A 26,090-nucleotide genomic window follows, 5' to 3' on the forward strand; every position below is an offset into this window, starting at 1 on the left:
CATAGAAGGAATCGCAATACATGCTTACAAAACACTTATATCAGCAGGTCATTTTATATTAAGGTTTTAGTAGAGGTTCTTGGTTAAAACATTTATTTAGTAGAAGACATACACATAGTTTCAGTGAGCTTCTGGTCTGGTAAAAGGTCAGAAGTGCAACAGGTGAATTGAGAAAGAGCATGTGAGGTCGTGACACACACACATAGAGTTAAATTTATTCAGAGGAACCGTTTCTTGGTGTCTCGGCAAGAAAGAGGAACAATTCATTTTAAGATAAGAACGGAAAGTACCAAGCCATGAAAATAGAAGATGGTTTTCTGGGTGAAAAGTCATGATGATGTTGATCTGATCTATGTATAAAATGTATCTGTGACGCATGAAGGGGCGTCAGTAAATCAAACCCTGATGCTATAAAATATCTGTTCATGCTTTGATTAAGTCGAAGACTACTTCCTGTCTGCGTACAGAGTTGTCTTCCCACGCGTGTATTCATTAAAATCATCGTTTGACTTCACCCGGCCGGATTGGTGTGGTTATTCTTCGATCACCTCTTGTACCCTTCCTCAATATTGAATCTTAACACTGTGTACTGCAAAAAATCATCAGGTGTTACAAAGGCAGAGATGTTAGAGGCACGTTCAGTTAAAGGAACCTGCTAGTAACCTTTAAGAAGATCTAATTTAGTGACATACTGAGCAGTCCCAATACTATGGGGCGCCGTTTGTAAACTGAAACATGCCGAAATTAACAGCAACATTTTTCCACATTTAGCTCTAAATCTTACAAAAACATGTTTTTTCGAGTCATTTTTTACAACATTTAGTAAAATATTTGTAACTTTTCATATTTAAAACAGGATTTTAAATGTTAAATCTAAATGCTAAATGTTAAATCTAAATGTTAAATGTTAAATCTAAATGCTAAATGTTAAATGTAAATATTATATTTAAATGTAAATGTTAAATGTTAAATGTAAATATTATATTTAAATGTAAATGTTAAATGTTAAATGTAAATATTATATATAAATCTAAATGTTAAATGTTAAATCTAAATGTTATATATAAATCTAAATGTTAAATGTTAAATCTAAATGTTAAATGTTAAATCTAAATGTTAAATATTAAATCTAAATGTTATATATAAATCTAAATGTTAAATGTTAAATCTAAATGTTATATATAAATCTAAATGTTAAATCTAAATGTTATATATAAATCTAAATGTTAAATGTTAAATCTAAATGTTACGGGAAACTAAATATTTAGCTAATATGCAAATTTATTGTACGGGTCAACGGAAATACCAAAATAAAAGCTTCAAGAAAACCTCCCGCGCTAAAGTGTGCCGGTCGCGGTCAGGAACGGTGTTTGCGCTCCTCTTACGGTCACTTTTGACTGCCATGAGCTGCTTCGACTATTCCCTACCAGCATGTCCAGCGATTTAGCTGAAAACATTGGAAGAGCCGTTTTGTCGGCCATCCAACGATTCAGCGGTAATGCACCCTCGACCTCACAAACGCCGCAGCACTTGGTAAGTTTATTGTATAGCATTTTGGACGGGTTGATAGCAGTGTTAGCAAAACTAGCAAAGCTAAATTACTTAGCTAGTCAATTATTTCATTTGGTAGGCAGCAGACAGAGATCGAACATCATACAACTCTATTTATTTATTTGGTAGGTAGGTAACAGTCGTTCGATGTAAATGTTTCCTTAGGAATCCAGCAATGCACCTGGACCAAGTAGACCTGCCGTCTCCACTGGGATACCATACTGCTCGGTAGGCCTTCTTACACATATCATTTAGCTGACTAATTTGTTTTTTCTTTGGTGTAATATGTCACCTTAAATTAAATCCTGTCAAAGTAATGATTCTGATTCTACATACATTTCATCTTCTTAGGGGTCCATTACTAGCAGTGTCACATCACCACCAACAACATTCACAAGTTTTACGTCATATTTTATTACTGTTTTTGCTGTGAAGTGTCTTTTGATTGCTCACTTTCATATTTTAAAACTATTGATAAAATATTACTCTAGCTAATCTGTCACAGTACAATTGCCTCAAATTACCCATCTTTTGTTATAGAATTGTGCTCATTGAGATTTTCTGTGCCGTGTTCTAGGATGGTTACCAAGGAAGGCTTCAGATTTCCAAAGAGGAATTGGAAAATGTTCTTTCCCTGAAAACATCTTTTACTGAAGCTGCATCTATCCTTTCCATCTCCAGGCCCACTCTGTATAAGTTACTGCAAGACTATAATATCTCAGAGTCAAAATTCAATGTAATCAGTGACCATGAGTTAGATCAGATAGTGTCCCAGATAAAAACTGAACATCCAAATGTTGGAGAAGTGATGCTGATGGGTCATCTGCGTTCCAAAAACATAGTGGTTCAAAGATGGCGCGTAAGAAAGTCACTGCGGAGGGTGGACTCGGCTGGTGTTCTATCCAGGAGAAGAACTGCAGTTGCTCGGCGAGTATATTCTGTGCCTCATCCAAATTTCATATGGCACATAGATGGAAATCACAAACTGATTCGTTGGAAGTTTGTTGTTCATGGTGCAATAGATGGATACAGCAGGATGTTGATGTTTCTTCAGTGCTCCAGCAATAATCGAGCTGAGACTGTGAAAGCCCTCTTTACTGCAGCTGTTGGACAATTTGGCAGACCCCTGCATATCAGGACTGATCACGGAGGAGAGAATGCTCAGATTTGGGAGGACATGCGAGCAAGCAGGGGTGAAAGCTCTGTCTTAATGGGAAGTTCTGTGCACAACCAGAGGATTGAGCGTTTCAACCGAGACTTAAACAACAACTGTAGCCGCATTTATGCACCTATATTTTATGAATTGGAATCACTTGGTATCCTAGACTTAGAAAATGCAACAGACCTATTTTGCCTTCATTATGTGTTTCTACCACGAATCAACCGCACTTTGAAGGAATTCAAAGCTGGATATAACAATCACTCTGTTTCCACTGAAGGTAATAGAACTCCCATCCAGCTTTTTGCCTGCGGAACTCATGTGTCTCATCGTCACAACCCAGAACTTTCTACAGCAGAGGTCTCCATACCCTCCTTGTCAAACTCTGAAAGTAGGTTTGTCCCATTAAATGACAGCGATTTACAAGAGCTATATACAAGCATTCACCCTTTTGAAGAAGACAACAATAATGGTAAAACATTGTTTCAACGAACACAGCAGTATATTTTTAACAAACTTGTAAATGTGTGACCTCAACCACAGGATACCAGTGATGTTCTAAAGAGTGATGACACTTAATATTCTTAAATGCTGTACAGTAAATGCATTTTTTGTACTACTGCAGAAGCCCCTCCCCTCTAGCAGTGATGCCTCCTGCCACATAAGGACTCAGAGTTAATGACTGACAGTGACTCATAGGCTATTCAGAAGGCTACAACCACTTTTAGTTTATGGGTAAAACCAGTTATTCAGATTGAAGTAAAGATCAAATTCACACTGTAATACAGTATAACAGTGAAAATTATCAACACGGAACAGTCAGTCTTTAAATCAATTCACAAGATTATCTACAGTATTGTTTTAATCATTGTAAAGTTGCAATAGTCTTAATAAATGTTGCTGTTAGATGTCTAAGTAATCCTGGCTTGTTCTACAAAGCATGTTTAGTATACTCTGTGCATAAACTGTTTTGAAGTGTCCTTGTTTAAAAAAGAAAAGCTTAATAAAATTATTGTATTACACCAGTGACTTTATTGATTTGTCGTTGAAAATACAGAGTTAGCATTTTTATAAATCTATTGAAGCTTTGAAAATTATTACATTTCAACATTAAATGCAGTCAGAATTTATTTCAACTATCTTGTATGAAGCAAAGTTACTTGAAACTACAATTAATGAACAGGATTAGAGTTAACAAACCCACCATTTTAATTTCACTTTTTTGGAACATGTTTAGATGGTGCTGAATAAAGCTCCATTCATGAGTGCTACTAAGAAGCAGTAATGAAAAGCATCATCATCAGCCATTGTTGTTTCATTCACAAAAAGCTGAAGCTCATTTGCACATGTGTGTGCAATCGGGAGATGTTTGCTTTCATCGTGAATGAATGTTATTTTAGGAGCTGGTTGAAAACCTATGGCTGGAACCTTGCTGCTCCCGGTGGCAAAAGCCAAGATGTGACCAGGCCTCAAAGCCTTCACAAATGCCTCTTCATCCTTGGTAAGAGTCCTTTCTCCAAGTGAGTCTCTCAGCTCTTCATCTAAAAACAAAGAAAAACCACCGTTAACCTGGGGACACTAAAATAGTTAAAGCTTGAGCTAACAACTAAATGATGGCTAATGTTTTTATAAAAAATACAGAGGTTCTGTCTTTGCCTTGCTTGTCAGTTGTAAGCTATCATACATCTTTATTCCTGTTTTGTGTGTGCGCATGTGACATAAAAAGACAAAGTTTTACTTTAGTGTCCCGAATTGTTTCATGGCCAGACTACATTATGTGAATTTCTGCTTAATTTCGACACACTGGAGAAATTCCCGAAATTTGACCACCATCAGCTCCTCTCTAACTCTTCTGTTGCTCCCAAGGACAGAATAGCTTGGCCTGAGAACCCCAGCAATTAAACTGGCTGTCAGATCTTTGTCCTCCCCAGATAGGTCAAGCAGAACACGCAAACTGGGGTTCTCTCTCAGGAGTGATAAAATCTAGACAGAAAAGTTTAAATAATGGTTAAATTCCAGTTTTAAATATAAAAAGTAGCTCACTCTAAATGATTATAAAATAATGACCAATTGATACAGAAAAAATATAAATCTCACTCCATAGTAGGACAAGCCATCAGTTAGTTGATCGAAACAGCTTTGCCGTTGCAGAACTGCAAGGTATAGAGCTGCATTTTTCACAAACAGATCTTTATTGGCCATGGTGACTGTGAGTGGAAGACCTTCAACTTGATATCGCCATGAGTCGCAGCAGCTGACTGCTTCCTCCAAATCATGTTGAGTTGTTGCATTTACAACCTAAATATTTAAGAAAAACACTTTAAATGTTTGTTTTTTACCAGTGTACACAAATACTGCAGATGGTTCATTTTAATTGGACTCGAAACGTTTTTGTTTTGGTTTATTTGGCTGTATTTCACCAATTTTTTTTTTTTAACAAAAAGGAAACAAATTGAAAATATAATACATGGAATTGCCTCTAATAACCAAAAGTGTATTTATTATATATTATAAAAGAAGACCAGAAGACTTGTGAATATAGGAAATATTACAATATTCTTGTTATAATATTGCAATTCACCTTTTTCAGATTCTCTCTTAACTCAGGGTCACCTATATCATCCGGTGTTAGGTGTACTTGAAGAATGTCTCCTGACACAATGTAGTCTACTACATGTGGAGAGAGAAAGGCAGGTGCTTCTCCACCTTGCACTATTATCGTGGACAACATCCTGCCAATGGTTCGATATACTCGATATACTCCATTTTGCAAGTTAAATTTCAGTGTGCATCCATTTGGTGTAGCTGAAAAATAACACACAAAAAAGTATATTCTGTACAGACCCCAAACTGATATCTTGAGATTGACAGACAAAAATGTATTACTTTTTTTTTTTTTTACTGTTTCAGACACACAGAACATAACAGATTTATTATCTGTAGTCATTTATTAACTTGTTAATGTTCTGTCAAACAATGTTCAGATCAGGTGGTTGTTGCGTTTGTAACATTATAAAAACGAGTGTCGTCAACAAGCCTTTAGGCCTTGAGTAAGTAAGTTAGTTTGACTGTGAAATCCTATTACCTTCAAAAGCACCACTGTCCTGAAAGATGGCCTTCACCAGTAAACGGAAAAACTCCCGCCTTGGCCCCCCAAGGTCAGCAGCATCTTCCTCTGTATCCTGTTCATCGCTTGCAAATGTGACATAAAGCATCTCACAGCTTTCTGCAAACTTGGGTCTCTTGAACTGACGCAAAGCAGTCGACCACACATTGGCTCGACTGATATGGAGTTGTCTTGTTCCTGGTGTAATGACTTTCTCACTATGAGCTCTAAGAAGACCTTCAATTTCTTCTTTGCTGAGCTTCTTAAAAGACCTATATAAAAAAGGGACAATGACAAACAGATCTTGGGGAAAAATGGAAATTTGCTGTACATTTGACTCAAGTGCACAGAGTTACAACATATAATTATGTTGTGATAGTCCATATTAAATTAGTCAGAAATGAGCAATTACCTTTGTAATTGTGTAACTGCAAAAAAATGATGCAAGTAAAGATGCAAATAAAATATTCAATTATCAAAGGTTACTTTCAAATCTTACCTTGAAATATGAACTTCACTCTGTCTATCAGACTCTTCTAGGAGGCTACGCTGAATTGCCTCTTCAAGAGCGTCATCTTCCTCCAGAAAAATAGGGCTAAGTAGATAAGAGATATTAGAAATCATAAAACATGTCAGCCTTGAAGAATTTCTCACACTACATCATTAAAAAAAAAAAAAATTAAATGTAAATCCTAAAGTTGCAGTCATTCAGCAAAAAAAACCCCAAACATGCAAATTGGAAACTTGCATCAAAACAATATCCTAAACAACATCTAAAATGAAGGATTTCTTTAACCCCTAGACAACAGCTTACACAAATTCTGCCACATTATATGGAAACATCTGCTGTCCCTCTGCCTGTCCCTCATTTTCACTCTCTTGAATGCAGCTCTCTGTTTCCTGATGCTTGGCCTCACTTTCACCTGGTGTTGTAGACAACGCATGATGCACTGAACAAAGGAAAGAAGGTCAGCATGACTTGCTTCATAATGTTAACAGAGCCTTTATATATCCTTATATTAGTTTAAGTGAAAGTTGGGCACATATTCCTCCTTGGCTGTAATCACCTGTGATAATTTGTAAACATTAAAATGGTAAATGGCCTGTATTTGTATAGCGCTTTTACTAGTCCCCCTAAGGACCCCAAAGCGCTTTACACACCCAGTCATCCACCCAGTCACACACTGGTGAAGGCAAGCTACAGCTGTAGCCACAGCTGCCCTGGGGCAGACTGACAGAGGCGAGGCTGCCATATCGCGCCATCGGCCCTTCTGGCCAACACCAGTAGGCGGTAGGTGAATGTCTTGCCCAAGGACACAACGACCGAGACTGTCCGAGCCGGGGCTCGAACCGGCAACCTTCCGATTACAAGGCAAACTCCCAACTCTTGAGCCACGATCGCCCCAATCGGACAAATTAACGATGCTCTCATCAAACAAACCCCCCAGGAATTATTACGCACTGCAGTAACAAAATCTAACTGGTCATCGAGCTTAGAACCTCACTAGGTTTTCATTCACGTCACATACCTCGTCTTCTCCGGCAGACTTTACTTTCAAAGTCACTGTCAGACAGCTCTTCTGGTTCCTCCTGAGGGAAAAGAAAGCATGTTCTACATAAAATCAAATACAGTTGCACCAAATCACTGGTAACACAGAGGCACATGGCTGCACTAAAAACTGTTTACACCTGCTGAAACTGCAATATTAATTACCGTAATACAATTAATAAAATTATGTTAAGGGAACAGACTCACTTTTTAGACAATAAATATTTCTGCACTGCAATATAAAATGTTTACCTGTGCAGGTTTTTGTATCCCTGCCATTATATAGAGGCAGGTGGTGGAACAAATCGAGCCAACTTCTTGGCCACCCCAAAGAAAACTGCTAGAAACATTTGGTTTCATTAGTCGTTTACATCCTCTAATTGTACTCAAATACTCAAAAGGGAATGTCTGGCCAGTTGACAGTGCAAATGTTCTTCTGAAGATTGCTGCTATTTCTTCTCTAAGTTGTGCTTCAGACCAGTCAGATGTAAAGGAGATCTTCCCAATAAGGCCATCTTGTGCTAGTTTTGCTCGTGAATCCCCTCTCGGTATGAGAAACGTTGATGCTGAAGACAAGGGCAAGCACACAACATCTTTTGTATAGTGTTTGCAGGTCTTGTTTTTTCTCACAAAATGTGAGCGCGTAGCATGAGCTTGAGGAACTGATGGAAGAGGAACCTGAAATGAATTCAAACACAGATACAGATAGACACCTATGCATTACAATACATCCGTAAGGTTTCTGTTATCTGTTCATTAAAAACAAACAAACAAACTGTAGACTCAGACCATCTTACTATTGTCTACCCATTACACAGAAAACTGAACCTTTTGTATCTTGTAGATTAGCATTGATTGTTGGTCAAGTTGGTGATTCAGTTCCCAGGTGCTCTAATCTAGAGCTCCCAATGAGTTTATCCGACTATGACTGTGTGCAAATGTTAGACAGAAAAAGTGCTTGTATTAATCTGTGCATGTGAATGGGTAAATGAGATCTGTTGTATAAAGTGCTTTGAGCACTCAATTAGAGTAGAAAAGGCCTGCAGTTAGGTCAGTGTGTATTTGGACCCTAACAAGTTTTATTTTGTTGCCCGTTTACTGAAACATATTCCAATCAAAATTATATCATGGACATGATGTGCAGACTCAGCTTTAATTTAGGGTATCCATATTAAAATGATGATGTCATTACCAATTAAGCAGATAAAAGGCCTGGAATTGATTTGAGACGTAGTGTTTGCATTTTGAAAATTTTACTGTGAACAGACAACATGCGGTCAAAGAGAACATAACAGAAAAAAGAAAATTAAGAAATTAATACAGCCACTACAGTGACCATCAAAACGATGAAAATATTGACGTAAAATTTATTTTGCGACACCACAGAACAAATGATAGCGTATAATATGAAATGATAGATGTTTTCATATTGTCATATCAAACAGCCCTAATACAGAGGGTTCACTGCAAGGTGCAAGCCACTCATAAGCCTCAAGAATAGAAAGGCTAGAATGGACTTAACAAAAAAAAAAAAAAAAAAAACATCTAGTAAAAGCCAGCTAAATTTTGGAAAAACATTCTTTGGACAGATAAACCAAGATCAACCTCTACCAGAATGATGGCAAGAAAAAAGTATGGAGAAGGGTGGAACGACTCATGATCCAAAGCATACCACATCATCTGTAAAACATGGCAGAGGCAGTGTGATGGTTTGAGCGTGCATGGCTGCCAGTGCACTGGGTAGTGTAAACATGTTGATGTCATCAGAGCTGCGCCGAAACATGTCCCAGTCTGCGTCATCCAGTGCGTCCTGCAGCGCGGCCACCGATTTGTCCGTCCAGCGAGCGACCTCCCTCCTGATTGGTGGTTGCTGCTTTAGCCTTTGTTTGTAAGCAGGCATGAGGAAGATGGCGGAATGGTCCGATTTTCCAAATGCCGGCAGGGGCTGAGCCTTGTAACAGTTCTTGAACGGGGTGTAGCAGTGGTCTAATGTCCTCATGCCCCGGGTGGGGCAGTTGATGTGCTGGTGAAGGTTGTGAAATGTCCGTTTGAGATTCACTCTGTTAAAATCTCCCTGATTTGTTTAATTACAGCATGTTTTAAGTATAATACAGATTATGTATTGTAAATTGGCTTACAATTTTTGCATTTTTGCATAAGTAAACCACAATTTATGTATAAGTTTTTAGTATCTTATTGGTACGGCCTATAAGGTACCAATAAGCTAGACTGGAGCCACAACACCGATGCTCTTTACAGAAGGGTCAGAGCAGACTCTACCTGCTGAGGTGGCTGAGGTCATTTGGAGTCCAGGGGAGCGCTTTTAAAGACCTTCTATGACTCTGTGGTGGCATCTATCATTTTTTACAGTGTTGTATGTTGGAGCAGCAGTTTATCGGCAGCTGAGAGGAAGAGGTTGGATAAACTCACTAGGAAGGCCAGCTCTATTCTGGGATGCACCCTGGACCCAGTGCAGGTGGTGGGAGACAAAAGGACTCTGGCCAAAATAACATCTCTGATGGACAGAGTCTCCCACCCCATGCATGGAAATGTTGCTGAACTGCAGAGCTCCTTCAGTGACAGACTGCTGCGTCCTCGATGCATGAAAGAGCGTTTCTGCAGGTCCTTCGTCCCTGCAGCTGTCAGACTATACAATCAGAACTGCTCCCAACAAACATAGACGTTCACATCAGCGCTGTAACTTGGCACTATTTTATCAACCGATTCACACTATAACCCGGGTTTGCCTCTTATCTGTATTTAATTTTATTTAATTTTAATAACTGTACAGTACTCTATTTTTGGTAACCATCGTCCTTGATGTAGGGGAGACCGAGGATAGTTGTAACGTGGGTCAGTTGTAACACTTCCAATTTCTCCAATCAGGGCTAAGTTTCAAATGATGTGACTCATCCTGTGCATGCCCAACTCAGTTCTGCTATCACATGTGAAAAAGCAGCACATTTTGTCAAACACAGACAATTTAACATGAAAAAAAGTAATTTGTATGCCAAAAAGTAAGTTTTTCTACTTTATTTCAATTTGTAATAGCATTATCTGCTTTGCAGTTAAAGTCATCAAACTTAAATTATGTTATTTGTATGTCTATGGGGATATATTCTGTGTAGGTCTTTAGTGCTAATGTTTTAGCCGTTGGCTGGAATGTTAGCTAGATCATGGCTATAGGAGTCTGGGTCAGTTGTAACAGCAACAGTCTGGGTTAGTTGTAACAATAATGCAGATGTTACAACTTACCACACTATTACTTTAACTTATATTAAACAAGTTGGGGCAACGGCATCAGCAGAGAGAGGTTCACTGGTCGCATTTGTATATGTGGTTAATGCCATTGGCAACACAATTCCTCCACTGTTTGTGTTCCCACACATACATTATGCAGACCACTGTGTCAGAGATGGACCAGTAGGAAGTACTGGTAGTGGAAATAAGTCAGGATGGGTGCAAGAAACAGATTTCCTCATCTTTCTGAAGCACTTTGCAAATCACACCAAGGTAAGCCATGATAAAAAGTAATGGAATTGCGATGCTGGTGAACAACTACATTTTTTCAGCTTCATTGTTATGTTCAAAATTGGTGCAAGAGTTGTAGGTTATAATGCCCACTGAGCCAATGAGGCCAAACTCGAGGAAGACCAATCAAAATTAATGAAATATTCAGTTGCAGAAAATTCCATAATTTGTCTTTTTTGGGGGGTTGGAATATGTTCAAAAGTTAGATTTCTGCATTCTGTCACACACACACATAGCTACATAAATGGATGTAAGTGCATTCATGTGTTGAATAAACAAAGATTACATGTTAATGTTTTGTTAGTACCCTTATTTCATTGTGTTACATTTCACCCCAGGATATGTTACAACTAACCCAGACTATGGGGTTAATTGTAACATTTCACTCTTCGTGTTTGAGACCATACCATGCAATGGGTAATTGTGCTGCAGAGAAAATAGCTGCACTATTTAATAGCCGAGACATGTAAATACTTTGCATTACATTTTGAATCCACTACCTTAAAAGAGCTCCAATTTACAGACAGAAATGTCAAAAATGTTACAACTATCCCCGGTCTCCCCTAAATATGTAAAAATTGCGTATTTCTGTTTTGTGTCTTGTGTACTGTTTGTTTGTATATGTGTCTTTCTTGCTGCTGTTACAACCAAATTTCCCCTTGTGGGACAATTAAAGGATTATTCTATTCTATTAAAACTACTGAATTAAGTGCAAACTGTATGTCACATTGTCATTATTATTTTACTATTTTATTTTGTGTTATTTACAGATTTTTAATAACCACATTATCATCATCATATGACCTGAGTGTATGGAGATAGTGTGGTGTCAATTTAGACAAGAACAGCTTCAGTAAGAGGAAGAGAGCTGTCACTGGTAGGTCAGTGAGCTGGGACAGAGGGGTGCCACCTTGTGTCTGTTAGCTTAAAAGTACAAGAGTACAAGAGAACACACAGAAACTCAGCCCTAGAGGCATTTGAAATGAAAAAGTTAGCAGAATTTATAAGTGTTTACAAAATTACAGTGGACATGTTGTTGTGTCTGACTGGAGTATGTGGCACTCATAGGGATCACTTTTTGCAGAAGAAGAGTCATAAGACCCATTAACTGTGATTGTGCACAGAGCCTGAAGCAAAAAGCCAACAGAGAAAGTTGTAAACCACTACAATGATATCCTATTATCTCCAACTGAGATAATCAAAAAAAAAAAAAACTGGCTGTGTTGAACTTCATTCATTGAAGAGGAAAAAATGCAAATGAGGAAATTACATCAAAAGTATTTTAGATTATATGGGTTGACCTACTAATCACTGATCCCTACTGATTTTATACTGTATTTTTTTTTAAATCAAAAATGTATGTGTGCTCTGTGTATTTAGAAGACAGGTTTCAGGTCATACCAGACATTCATCAGATTGATCAGAAAGCACAAATTTATTTTGCTTTACAAGAATGATGAAGCACTAATGATGGATTTCATTGTGTTACATCCATTAAAACTACAAGTTTTTTTTTAATTGGGCAGAAGAGTGAGGTATTTCTTCTGCAGAAAGAAGAAGAAGTCAGAGGAGGTGCACAGGGTTACAGCTCAAAGCTAAGACAGTCATTTAGAGAGCTCTTGTGTAGGAGGAGTTATAATGCTGAAATTGGATTTACTCAAAAACATTTAATCACTTTAAATTGAAAAGTAAATGTTTCCCTTAACAGTTTATATACAAACAAAGACACCAATTTAAAAAATGTCAGCTTTTCTATTCCTACTGATACAAGAAAAATGTCAAAAACACTTTTATCTTTCAGATAAGCCTCTTGATGAAAGCGAAAGCTGAAAATTACATTTTTATTTTTTCCCCTCACTCTGCACTCACCCAATCCCTGCTAGAACATTTAATAAAAAAAATTAAAAGATTAAAAATTTTATTGTACTTTTAACATTTAAAAATATTAAATTTGTGAACTCTACATTGCTTGTCGATGACTAACTAGTTGACTATATGTGTTTTTCCCTGTCACATCTGTGCATACTTATTTTTTCACACTACAACATCTTGTCAGGAAGTCACCCTCTATTTCACAACCACTGACAAAGTGCATTTTTGCCACCACAACCTTACACCTGATGCTGTGAGCGTATCAGAGGCGCGAAGTTTCACTTTTTTTTAAAGTCTTTTTTATGCTATGAGCCATCTGAGTTAGAGAAACAGATGCAAAGTGTAGTTCAACCTGACTGTGTGAATGTGAAGTCTTTTGCTAAAGGCTTAGTAGCTGACCCCATTTGAGTAACACAGAAATAAATTCTGGGTGTTGTCATTCGGTGCCTGCATGAGATTTAAGTGTTTGATAAAAGTTGCATCCTGCTGAGACAATTTAATTTGAAGAGTTTTCAGGTCCTGAAGATTAGAATCTGAGGGAGAGAAACTGAAAAATAACAGAGCTCAGGACTAACTGAAACATACTTAATACATGACGTAAAAATAACCATGAACCTAAGAATCACAGAGTATTCAAAAACAATCAGCATAATGTCAAACTTTCACTTGGTCACAGATCACTACCATGGCAAAGACACACTATATCATGAAAGCATTACTTAATTTTCAACCAGTATTTCAAGAACTTATTACTTATTAATTAACAATAATAACACTTATAGTAAACAGACTGTATGTTCTATTAGTTTCTGGGCAACCAGATTAAATTGTTTTACTCATAAGTATTAATACAAATAAAAATAACCAAATAAAAGTTTCTAATATTTTCTTGTTAGCAGCTGTGAAACTAAATTCTTTAAGCTTTACTAAGATAAAGATGTTTATCACTTTCACGGGTAATTAGGAAAAATGTTTACTGAGGACACAGATTAAAGAGAGTAACTGCATAAGATATGACAGTTTCCCTGTATATGTCCTTGTGGCACTGATCGAGAATGGCCAGCATTGCCCATAAGCTCTGATACTGCTCCACCAGCAAGCCGCACAATCTACGCTGTGCTTGCCACAGTGACAGAAAATCTCCATCATTTTGCTGCATGTATTGTAGGATCTAAGCTTTCTCAGTAAATACAGCAATTGCTCGTCCCTTTTTGTATACAGCTTCTTTGTTGAGGCGGCTAGACGTGAAAGCTTTCTTATACAGAAACTTGACACTTGGAATACAACAACATGACCAATAAACTATATCAGGTGCTTGCAATTATGAACAGGAAATGGGCAAAGGAGTCGTTGTTCGGGGCCGGTGAATAGAATCACTGAAACCGAGAAAAGGTTTGTTGGTTGGTGTGTGCAGGGAAAGGAGCGCGAGTTGGGGAAGAGAGAGAGTGGGGGTTTTGTTTTGATTCTGGAGAGAACGTTTTCCCGGTTGTATTGGCATCGTCAGTAGGTTCACTGGGGAGATGGCCAATAAGTGAGCAAGAGTTTTATCTTGTCTTGTCCGCAGGCAGGTTGTGACATGGGGGCAAAGCAGATGGTGAGGTCTGGGTGAGTGCTCATTGATGGTAAATGGTAAATGGCCTGTATTTGTATAGCGCTTTACTAGGATCCCAAAGCGCTTGGGGTCCTAGCGCTGATTTGTATTTAGTTTCAGTTCCTTCTTGGATTTATTTGTGTTTGATTCCCACAGTGTTTGTCTAATTGTTCCTTCTTCTGTTTCATCCTTCTGGTCTTTGTGTATTGTCTTCATGTTACTGCAATGTCTTCTCTTCCTCTAGAGTGTTAAAACAGAATTTACCTATATGTGATTTTGAAAATAATCCTTCATTCTAATCAGAATATAATATACAAGTTTAATCAATATGATGAATAAGAAAATACAACCTGATGAATTAAATGATTCTAACATTTGGTCTCTCACTGAGATTCTGTGTGGAGTGGCATGTTTGTGCTAATGCTGACCTCGGGCTTAGACAAGGTCTAAGATGGAATGATGGGATGAGTGAGACACTTGAGAGGCTGAATTGAGGATCTCTGACTTTATGATTTGAAAAAGAAGCTATATTAAGTTTACTGATCATGTTGAAATCATAAATAGGCAGGCATGCATATAACAAAGATATTAGTTCAAAAAAATATAAAATAAATACCAGTGACCTATAACAGACAGTCATAAACTCACATTCAACATAATTGAATTAAATTGTATTTATATAGTGTCATGATCCTGGGTCGTTGACCCAGCGTTTTGTGTTTCTTTTTGGGTTCATCTTGTGTTTGGTGTTTATTCTGATTCTGTATTAATTCTTTGGTTTGGTTGTCGTGTTTATTATCCCTACCTGTGTCTCCCCTCTGTGCTCCGTTCAGGTCCCTGTGTTTTTGTTGCAAAACAGTCTGGGTGTTTCCGGTTTTACTTTGTAGGTCTGCCTCTCATCATGTCCATTAGTGTCAGCTGTGTCCACCCCTGCATGTCATCTCCTCATTACCTAGTGTGTATTTATAGTGTGTGTTGGCTTCTGTTCATCGTCGGATCGTCTGTGTTTCTCGGTGTAACTACGTCTCTCTGCATTCTCCGCTCCCCGTTTCATGCTTAGGTTTGTTATTTAGTTTTCCCAGTCTAGGTTTTTTCAGTCATTCGTCTTGCCTCACTACCTGTTTTTGACTATTGTGTTATGAGTGTTTTGTGTTCAGAATTGCCACTCACTTATGGCATAGTTGCTCCACACCGGCAGCAATGTGATGTACTGAGTGTCACTGAATGTGTAAAAGTGTAGAGGCCAGCCACGCTGTGGAGTACTTGGACGTGTGTGATGGAGCATTGTCCTGCATGAAAATCATGTTTTTCTTGAAGGATGCAGACTTCTTCCTGTACCACTGCTTGAAGAAAGTGTCTTCCAGAAACTGGCAGTAGGACTGGGAGTTGAGCTTGACTCCATCCTCAACCCGAAAAGGCCCCACAAGGTCATCTTTGATGATACCAGCCCAAACCAGTACTCCACCTCCACCTTGCTGGCGTCTGAGTTGGACTCGAGCTCTCTGCCCTTTACCAGTCCAGCCACGGGCCCATCCATCTGGCCCATCAAGACTCACTCTCATTCCATCAGTCCATAAAACCTTAGAAAAACCAGTCTTGAGATATTTCTTGGCCCAGTCTTGACGTTTCAGCTTGTGTATCTTGTTCAGTGGTGGTCGTCTTTCAGCCTTTCTTACCTTGGCCATGTCTCTGAGTATTGCACACCTTGTGCTTTTGGGCACTCCAGTGATGTTGCAGCTCTGAAATATGGCCAAACTGGTGGCAAGTGGCATCTTGGCAGCTGCACTGTTACGAACTTGTATGTCCGTGTGTTTGTTTGTGCAGGTGCTGTGTTTTTGTCTATGTTAATTTAGCTGTGCCAGGGCCCTGTTCCGATTGGTGCGTGGACTTACTGCCCCGGCGTGATTGGATCCAGCTGGAGGACCCGCCCAATAAAAGGAGGCTGGAGTGCTACAGCGGGAGAGGTCCTCGCATTTCTCCTCATCACCCAGCAGTAGTCCTGTGGTAGCCGCTGGCTGCAGTATACGCGCGAAAATTGTGGAAGTGGAGTGGGTAGGGGTGAGCTGCCGTTTATTTTGATCACCCGTTTTCTCCTGTTTTTGAGTTGGTTAAGGAGGTCAGACTCTGTCTTTATTTTTGACTTTATTTTGGTGAGGTCAGGGGTGCGGGATTTGTGTAGGTTTGTTTTGTTTATTGTTTTGGCCTTGGCTCACCCTGAAGTGTTGACACTCCCGTTTTGGTTCTCTTTATTCACATTGTAAATAAATCACTTCACATCTAACGGATTTGTTGCGTGTGACTGCTTGGGTCTTGGGGGGGAAGCGAGTGCCTCGCTCATGTTATGGCCTGGCCCTAGACGGGTCGTAACATGAATTGGGGGCTCGTCCTCTGCCTTTTTCTGTGGTTTTTTTTGCGTGTGTTTGGTCTGTTGGCGGTTTTCTTGGGTGTGGGGGTGGTAGGTGTGTGGAATTATGGAGTTTTCTTTGGATGATTTTGTTACTTCGCCTTCGTGGGATAGAATTGTGAAGTGCAGGAAAGCGGATTTGCTTATCATTGCTAGTTGTTATGATATTCAAGTGTCCTATGGTGCCCGCAAAGCGGAGGTTAGGGACGCTTTGTGTGCAGAGTTGGTGGAGCGAGGCATTCTTCCTGCCCCGAAGGCAGGTGTAGAGCAGCCTGATGGCGGGGGTGTGAAGGTGGCTCCGGAGGCTGAGCCGGGGTCGGATGCCAAAGGGCCTGTTAACGTGCTACCAGCCGAGGCAGACTCTGATGCAGCTGAGGCGGGCTCTGACACAGCCGAGGCGGACCCTGATGCTGCTGGGGCGAAGCCTGAAGCAGCTGAGTCTGGTACGGCCGGGGAACCCCTGGCGGGGCGGTCTACGGAAGATCTCCGTTTGACCCTCCGTATAAGGGAGGTGGAAGCCCGTGCTAAAGAGCTTGAGGTACAAGCAATGCACCTCCGTGTCAGAGCTTTGGAGCTGGAGCGAAAGCCCTCCACATCTGCCTCTAGTCATCCTAGTACGTCCACCGCGGTCCCGACAGGTTTTGACATCACCAAACACGTTAAACTGGTTCCCCCGTTTCGTGAGGCCGAAGTGGATTCCTATTTTAACGCTTTTGAGCGTATAGCGGCCGCGTTAAGTTGGCCGAAGGAATTTTGGCCGCTGCTGTTACAATGCAAATTGGTTGGCAAAGCCCAGGAGGTGTGTACCAGTTTATCAATTGAAGATAGCCTGGATTATGACGTCATGAAGAAGACTGTGTTGCAGGCATATGAGCTCGTCCCAGAAGCCTACCGTCAAAAATTTAGGAAGTGTGAAAAAACCGCCAATCAGACATTTGTGGAGTTTGCCCGTGAAAAAAGTCGCCTGTTTGAACGATGGTTGCAGGCCAGTAAAGCACAGGATTTTGAGGGGCTGAAAGAGCTTCTTTTGTTAGAGGAATTCAAAAAATGTTTGCCGGACCAAGTAGTTATTTATCTGAATGAGCAAAAGGTGACCTCACTTGCTAAAGCGGCAGTGATGGCTGATGAGTTTACTCTCACCCACAAAACTATATTTTCAGCCGCTGTCTCACAGAATATTAGGGTGGGACAGGAAAGGAAGATAAAGTCACCAAAGATAGGACTGAAAGATAGACAGGAGGATGGTGTTAATCGCGACTGTTTTTATTGTCGCGAACCCGGACATCTAATCGCTGTCTGCCCTGCGCTCCGGAGGAAAGAGCAGCGCAAAGGCTCTAAAAACCCAGCGGGCGTAGGTCTCATCAAAGTTGTCCCTTTGCCTAAATCGCATTCCACTCTCACCCGTGATTTGCACCATGTGGATGCAGAAATAGAGCCACGTTTTAAACCGTTCATCACGAAAGGCTTTGTTTCTGTGACGGGAGAAGAGGGGGACAAAGTGCCTGTTACTATTCTTCGGGACACAGGTGTGCATCAGTCGTTTATGTTGGATAGTGTACTACCATTGTCAGATAAAACTGCTTGTGATTCGGATGTGTTGGTTTGGGGAATTAAGATGAGCGTTCTTCGGGCGCCGTTACACAAAGTCCATTTACATTCGCCCGTGAAAACGGGGCATGTCAACGTTGCGGTGAGTTCCCAGTTGCCGATTAAAGGGGTTTCGTTTATTTTAGGAAATGACTTGGCTGGTGGGACAGTTTTCCCACCGCCTGAAGTGGTGGAAACGCCTATTTCTTCTGTCACTGAGGTTGCCGCCCCTTTGTCAAATGTGTTTCCTGTTTGTGCAATCACTCGTGCGCAGTCATGCAAATTTGATGACGTTATGGATGTTGCTGACACGTTTATGGCGACGCTAGACGAGAGAAAATCTCCCAGCCGTGAGAGTGACAGAACAAAAAGCGATGTGATGAAACTGATGCCAGAGCTGGATGAGAAATTGAATAGGGATGCATTGACAACCGCTCAGCAGAATGACTCATCACTGGCTCCCTGTTTTCTATCTGCAGCTAAGAGTGCAGGAAGTGAATCACCCACTTCTTATTTTTTGCAAGATGGAGTTCTTATGAGGAGGTGGTCCTCTGACCGGTGTGGTTTGCCTGGTGCTACGCAGGTGGTGGTGCCGAAGCCACATCGAGGGCAGGTGCTTAGCTTAGCGCATGATGCCAGCATGGCTGGACATCTTGGGGTGAACAAAACATATCATCGGGTGTTGCGCAACTTCTTTTGGCCAGGGTTGAAAGCTGATGTGGTGGCATATTGCCGTACCTGTACCACATGTCAGATGGCGGGGAAACCTAACAGACCCATTCCACCTGCTCCGTTACATCCTATTCCAGTAATAGGTGAGCCGTTTGAAAAAGTAATATTGGATTGTGTGGGTCCCCTGCCAAAAACCAAATCCGGACACCAATACATACTTACAATAATGTGTTCAGCAACAAGGTACCCAGAGGCAATTCCACTACGCACGCTGAAAGCAAAACCGGTGCTAAAAGCACTACTTAAATTTTTCTCTACTTTCGGGCTTCCAAAGGTTGTTCAAACAGACCAAGGAACGAATTTCACCTCAAAAATGTTTGCACAGGTTGTGGAGGAGTTGCACATAAAACATGTAAAATCCAGTCCATACCACCCGGAAAGTCAAGGTGCTCTGGAAAGATTCCATCAAACCCTCAAAGCTATGCTGCGCAAGTTCTGCGCGGGGTCGGATAGAGAATGGGATGAGGGTCTGCCGTTATTGTTGTTTGCAGTCAGAGAAACCACTCAGGAATCCTTGGGATTCAGTCCGATGGATCTGGTGTTTGGACACGTGGTCCGCGGTCCCCTCCGCCTTCTGAAGGAGAGGTGGTTGTCAGAAACTTCTGAAACTCAGCATAATGTTCTGGATTATGTTAGCGGACTTCGGGAAAAGCTTCACCTTGCATGTCAGTTAGCTCGAGAGAATCTGTCACATACGCAAGCTAAAATGAAAACTCGCTATGATAAAAAAGCTGTTTGCAGAAGTTTTCAGCCGGGAGAGAAAGTGTTGGTGTTGTTGCCTGTGGTAGGGTCCAGCTTATCAGCTCAGTTCGCTGGCCCATATGTGGTGGAACAAAAACTCAGTGACAACAACTATGTGATCCAGACCCCAGACCGCCGGAGAAAGTCTAGGGTTTGTCATATTAATATGTTAAAATCGTTTCACTCGAGGAGTCCTTCGGGTGCGCCGTCTCCAGTGTGCGCCGCTAGTACTGTTTCTCCCTATGAACCCTCTGATGACGGGCTACTCCAGAAAAGTGAAGCGCTGGGTAGCGGCCGGTTGAAAAATTCGGAGATCTTAAATGATTTAGACACATATTTAGTCCACCTGTCTGAACCCGCTCGAGCTGACATCACTGATCTGATAGAAAACAACTTATCACTTTTTTCTGATCACCCTCGTCAAACTGCGGTCCTGTGCCACGATATTGATGTGGAAGGACATAAACCGATTAAGCAACATGCTTACCGAGTGAACCCAGTGAAAAGGGCGATAATGCAGAAGGAAGTTGACTATCTCTTAGAACACGGTTTAGCCTTTCCGAGCGCCAGCGCATGGAGTTCGCCGTGTGTGCTAGTACCAAAATCCGACAACACTCCTCGGTTTTGTAATGATTACAGGAAAGTTAACGCTGTTACCAAACCTGATTCATTTCCTCTTCCTAGAATGGAGGATTGTATTGATAGAGTGGGATCGGCATCGTTTGTAACCAAACTTGATTTGTTAAAAGGTTACTGGCAAGTACCTTTAACTCCCCGAGCCTCTGAAATATCTGCTTTTGTTACACCGGACCATTTTCTCCAGTATACGGTTATGCCGTTTGGGTTGCGTAATGCACCCGCTACTTTCCAGCGCCTTATGGCCAAAGTACTGGCGGGCGTGAATAACTGCGATGCCTACCTGGATGATGTTGTCATTTACTCATCCACCTGGGCCCTGTGCTTTGTACGTCGCTTACTACATCCAAGATCAAATGAAACATCCAAGATCAAATCATCGCGCTAACCGTGAGCTCGCTAATCCGGTTCCCCGAACACACCTGCTGTTGACGATTAGTACAGCTGGATGAAGTAATGTGCGATCACTGGGTGCCGTAAAAGGGGATACGCATCGATAGCAGAAACAGTGATCGGCAACCCGCTGATTGGTTGGCGAAAATGGCGAAGGAGCGCGCTCGGTATTTTTCGGCAGCAGAGCAAGAACTCTTGAGTGAGGGATTTCAGGAGTTTCAGAGTTTAATTAAAACGCAAGGGAACACTGCAAAGGCTGCAAAAGCAAGGAGAGAGGGCTGGCAGAAAGTTGCTGACAAATCAAACTCGTAAGTAATCCAATAATAACAATAATAATGGAGTGGATTTATATAGCGCTTTTCAAGGCACCCAAAGCGCTTTACAATGCCACTATTCATTCACTCTCACATTCACACACTGGTGGAGGCAAGCTACGGTTGTAGCCACAGCTGCCCTGGGGCAGACTGACAGAAGCCAGGCTGCCACATTGCGCCATCGGCCCCTCTGGCCAACACCAGTAGGCGGTAGGGTAGATTTATCATATCACACCATATTATCCAATATTATATTACATTATATTATATTATAATATGTTATATTATATCCCCTTTCACATTAGAGCCACAATAGGACCCACTAGAACATGGGAACAAGTAAAAGTGAAATATAAGAATATTCTACAGAATGGTAATATTTATCACTTATATTGCTTTTCGTCTCTTGGAAAGAGACCCTGAAATAATCTGTTTGTTTGTTCATAACAGCAACCAAGAAAAGGGCAGAGCAAAAAAAAAGACAGGTGGTGGTCCTGCACCCCCTCGTCAACAAGTTGGTTAAGTGAATAATACCCTCACGGGAAAATCGATATCTCTCTATGAGCACACTGTCGCGCTGAGCTAAAGGATCCTGTCTGTCCCGCAATATACGCTGAATTCTGAGGACTCTCCTTATCAATCTTGCACCTTCCGCAATGGGTTGCTCGCGTAAACGGACAGGATATGTCTGCGACAGACTTCCCAAATCCACCTTCGCTTTTATAGCCGTGGTCTCTCATCTTGATTACACGAAGTAATTTACAATTACTACTCTGAAATATGAATTACATCTGTAATAATCACATACATGTAATAGAATGTTAATAGTACATTTCCCTTTTTTAGGGAATGACCTGTATGTATCTGTGTGAAATCAATAAAAGGATCAAGTGCTGCATTATCTTTAGTTACATTGATGTTATTTATTTATGGTGAAACAGTGGTGGAATATCGCTGTTGCTTTCGTATGAATGACGCGGACATACCTGCGTGGCCACGATCTAATCCTGTTTACATAAAGTAAACCTGCTCCCCAGCAGGTTTACGCTTACGGCTCTGTTGCTATGACAGCAAGTCCCGGATGGGCTTCGGGGAACCGAACGATCCAGGATCACGCGAAATCGTCAACAATCTAATCCAGCTAACTCACTTAGCGCAGTACGAAGCACAGGCCCCTGGTCTGACCACTTACAAACACTCTCCCTCGTTTTCAGCCGTTTTCAGGAGGCCTCGCTTACGTTGAACCTAGCCAAACGTGAATTTGGCAGAGCCACCATCACATATCTGGGAAAACAGGTGGGTCAGGGACAGATACTGCCGGTGACCGCGAAAATACAGGCGATCGTTGAGTTTCCAGTCCCACAAACGAGAAGGGCGCTGCGCCGATTTCTAGGAATGTGTGGTTATTATAGAGGGTTTTGTAAGAACTTTGCCACTGTCGTCGTTCCTCTCACCGATTTGATCAGTCCGATGAAGCCTTTTGTGTGGACGCCTGTTTGTCAGACTGCTTTCGAGTCTGCGAAAGCATTACTGTGCAGTTCCCCTGTTCTTACGGCCCCGAATTTCATGTCCCCTTTCAAGCTCGAGGTTGACGCTAGTGCGGTTGGTGCAGGAGCTGTCCTCATGCAGGAAGACCATTGCGGCGTGGATCGCCCAATTTGTTACTTCTCAAAAAAATTCAACAAACATCAGATGAACTACAGTACCATTGAAAAGGAAGCCCTTGCCTTGTTGTTAGCCCTACAGCATTTCGAGGTGTATATCGGATCCAGCTCTATCCCTGTTCAAGTGTTCACTGACCATAACCCATTGGTTTTTCTCTCCCAGATGCAGAACTCAAATCAGAGACTTATGCGTTGGTCCCTTCTCTTGCAAGACTTCAACCTGCAGATCAGGCATAAGAAAGGGACGGAAAATGTCATCGCGGACGCCCTGTCGAGAGCAATTTTGTAGTTTAGGATTAAACACTAGAAGGATTGTTTAATTCTTATGGAAGGGGGTGTTACGAACTTGTATGTCCGTGTGTTTGTTTGTGCAGGTGCTGTGTTTTTGTCTATGTTAATTTAGCTGTGCCAGGGCCCTGTTCCGATTGGTGCGTGGACTTACTGCCCCGGCGTGATTGGATCCAGCTGGAGGACCCGCCCAATAAAAGGAGGCTGGAGTGCTACAGCGGGAGAGGTCCTCGCATTTCTCCTCATCACCCAGCAGTAGTCCTGTGGTAGCCGCTGGCTGCAGTATACGCGCGAAAATTGTGGAAGTGGAGTGGGTAGGGGTGAGCTGCCGTTTATTTTGATCACCCGTTTTCTCCTGTTTTTGAGTTGGTTAAGGAGGTCAGACTCTGTCTTTATTTTTGACTTTATTTTGGTGAGGTCAGGGGTGCGGGATTTGTGTAGGTTTGTTTTGTTTATTGTTTTGGCCTTGGCTCACCCTGAAGTGTTGACACTCCCGTTTTGGTTCTCTTTATTCACATTTTAAATAAATCACTTCACATCTAACGGATTTGTTGCGTGTGACTGCTTGGGTCTTGGGGGGGAAGCGAGTGCCTCGCTCATGTTATGGCCTGGCCCTAGACGGGTCGTAACAGCACGCTTGACTTTTCTCAGTTCATGGGCAGTTATTTTGCGCCTTGGTTTTTCCACACGCTTCTTGCGACCCTGTTGACTATTTTGAATGAAACGCTTGATTGTTCGATGATCACGCTTCAGAAGCTTTGCAATTTTGAGACTGCTGCATCCCTCTGCAAGATATCTCACTATTTTTGACTTTTCTGAGCCTGTCAAGTCCTTCTTTTGACCCATTTTGCCAAAGGAAAGGACGTTGCCTAATAATTATGCACACCTGATAAAGGGTGTTGATGTCATTAGACCACACCCCTTCTCATTACAGAGTTGCACATCACCTAATATGCTTAATTGGTAGTAGGCTTTTGAGCCTATACAGCTTGGAGTAAGACAACATGCATGAAGAGGATGATGTGGACAAAATACTCATTTGCCTAATAATTCTGCACTCCCTGTATGTTGTTCAGTATATTTCTATGCAAAACAATAGGAACTTCAATACACAGCAGTATATTCAAAGTTTAAACCAGATATTTACATACACTTTATGAAAAACACAAGAACATTTTTTTACTGTACAACATCAATTTAGAGTAAACTTGTTTTGTTTTGGATAAATAAATATTGAAATATCTTTTGAATTAGTTAAATGTCAGAATAAAAAGAGGGAGCTGTCTATTTTTTTTATCACTTTCATCAAATTTAGGAGTACATATACACTAAGTTTATTGTTAATTAATAAGAAAACTCCAGACGATTCCATTCTGAGCTGAAGAAGCTTCTGATAGGTTAGTAGAGTCCATGTGAGTAAATTGGTGGCACAGCTGTGGATGCATATAAGGCAAAACACAGAGCCTGTTTCTTTGAAATGGGAAAATCAAGAGATGTCAACCAAAACACCAGAAAAAGAACTGTGGAGCTCCATAAGTGTGGCTCAACTTTGAATACAATTTGGTGCCATTTGCAATTAAGAAATACAGACAGTTTCTCTTTTTAGTCTTAAAGTTAACAAATATGTTTTTTATATTTATCAATCTAAAAAAATAAACATTTAGTCTGATTTGATGTTACAATTAAAAAAGTGTTTGTGTTTTTATCTGAAGAGTTTGTAAATATCTGGTTTCAACTGTATATTTGATGATTGTCATGACAAAGAGGGAGAGAGAGGAACAGAGAGGGAGATGGAGAATGAGGACAGAACAGAGATGGAACAAGAGCAGGTGAGACACACATGTTAGTCAAATGGTCGTTTGCCAAAAGTATCACCGTATCATAGGTTTTCCATGTATCTCGAACCTAGTGTTTCTTTTTAGGTTTGCTATTTTTCAAATTCTACATTTATTAAGTTATGCAGGCTTGTTTGCACAACAAGGCTAAATAATTATATAAACGTCTCTCAATCTAAATAGTCGACTTAAAAAATAAGTGTAGTGCAGGTCTATGATGATTTTTAGTGCTACTATCATCTAGTTCTGATTCTGGTTCTGTCTTGGTTAAGTCCTCAGTAGTCCTGATATTGAACTGTTGTAGTCCTGTTTTAATTCCGGATCAGTTCTTGGTCTGGTTGAATTGGGGTTTAGTCCACTTCCACATGCATACTACCCTTTAGGGCTAAGCCCCGTGTGTTTCAAATGTCTGGCTCCGCCTCTGTATGTATGTATATGTACATATATGTATATGCATATATATGTATATGTATGTATATGTATATATATGTGTGTGTATATATGTATGTGTGTGTATATATGTATGTGTGTGTGTATATATACTGTATACATATATACATATATATATATATATTACTGCATGTTTAATATATGGAAGGACCACAGAAGAAGACACACTGCAATTAATCATGGCAAGAACCACCAGACCTACTGTAGGAAAAAATCTCCTCAAAAAAATCAAGAAGTAACAGCATCAAGGGAAGAACTGGAGGGTCAAAGTCACAGGCTTTAAAATGGTTGAAAACTGCAGAATGACAGAGAGGTAGAAGGTCAGAAACAGAAACTAAAATATCAGCCTGGTGGCAGCCTCAACTTACCAATAAAAAAGTTCAAAAATGTATTACACATTTTAAGGAGTTTTCAAAAGAGACAGACTGAGGCATTAAGAACAGAGTCAGAAGTTTTAAACAACAGGCATGGGCTATAGAATAGAATAGAATACAATAGAATTCCTTTATTGTCACTATACAGTTGTACAATGAGATACAGGTTATGAGAGTGAGATGCAATAATGTTTGATAGGTGTTAGTTAAAATAGCTCGAAGGTTTCCATCATGGTTCTCCTTCACCACAGCACAGGATCTAGCTTAACCACTCAAATGACTTTACATTTATTACAATAAGATGGCTTTATCC

General features: G+C 40.7%; 2 protein-coding genes across 2 annotated transcripts; one reads left to right on the top strand and one right to left on the bottom strand.

The window, feature by feature from the left end:
• The first annotated feature begins 1,279 nt into the window (after positions 1 to 1,279).
• LOC113019281 (uncharacterized) lies at positions 1,280 to 3,311 on the top strand. Its single transcript, XM_026162882.1, has 3 exons — positions 1,280 to 1,533; positions 1,717 to 1,779; positions 2,129 to 3,311. The coding sequence occupies exons 1-3, from the start codon at positions 1,432 to 1,434 to the stop codon at positions 3,239 to 3,241; spliced, it is 1,278 nt and encodes a 425-aa protein (XP_026018667.1). The 5' UTR covers positions 1,280 to 1,431; the 3' UTR covers positions 3,242 to 3,311.
• Positions 3,312 to 3,896: 585 nt separating this feature from the next.
• Positions 3,897 to 5,457, bottom strand: LOC113019291 (G2/M phase-specific E3 ubiquitin-protein ligase-like). The gene is made up of 4 exons (XM_026162900.1): positions 5,292 to 5,457; positions 4,808 to 5,008; positions 4,504 to 4,693; positions 3,897 to 4,251 (listed from the first exon to the last, which is right to left on the bottom strand). The coding sequence occupies exons 1-4, from the start codon at positions 5,439 to 5,441 to the stop codon at positions 3,944 to 3,946; spliced, it is 849 nt and encodes a 282-aa protein (XP_026018685.1). The 5' UTR covers positions 5,442 to 5,457; the 3' UTR covers positions 3,897 to 3,943.
• Between the last annotated feature and the right edge of the window lie 20,633 nt (positions 5,458 to 26,090).

This window comes from Astatotilapia calliptera, chromosome 3, assembly GCF_900246225.1.
Source record: "Astatotilapia calliptera chromosome 3, fAstCal1.2, whole genome shotgun sequence".
In the NCBI taxonomy this organism is placed as follows: Eukaryota; Metazoa; Chordata; class Actinopteri; order Cichliformes; family Cichlidae; genus Astatotilapia; species Astatotilapia calliptera.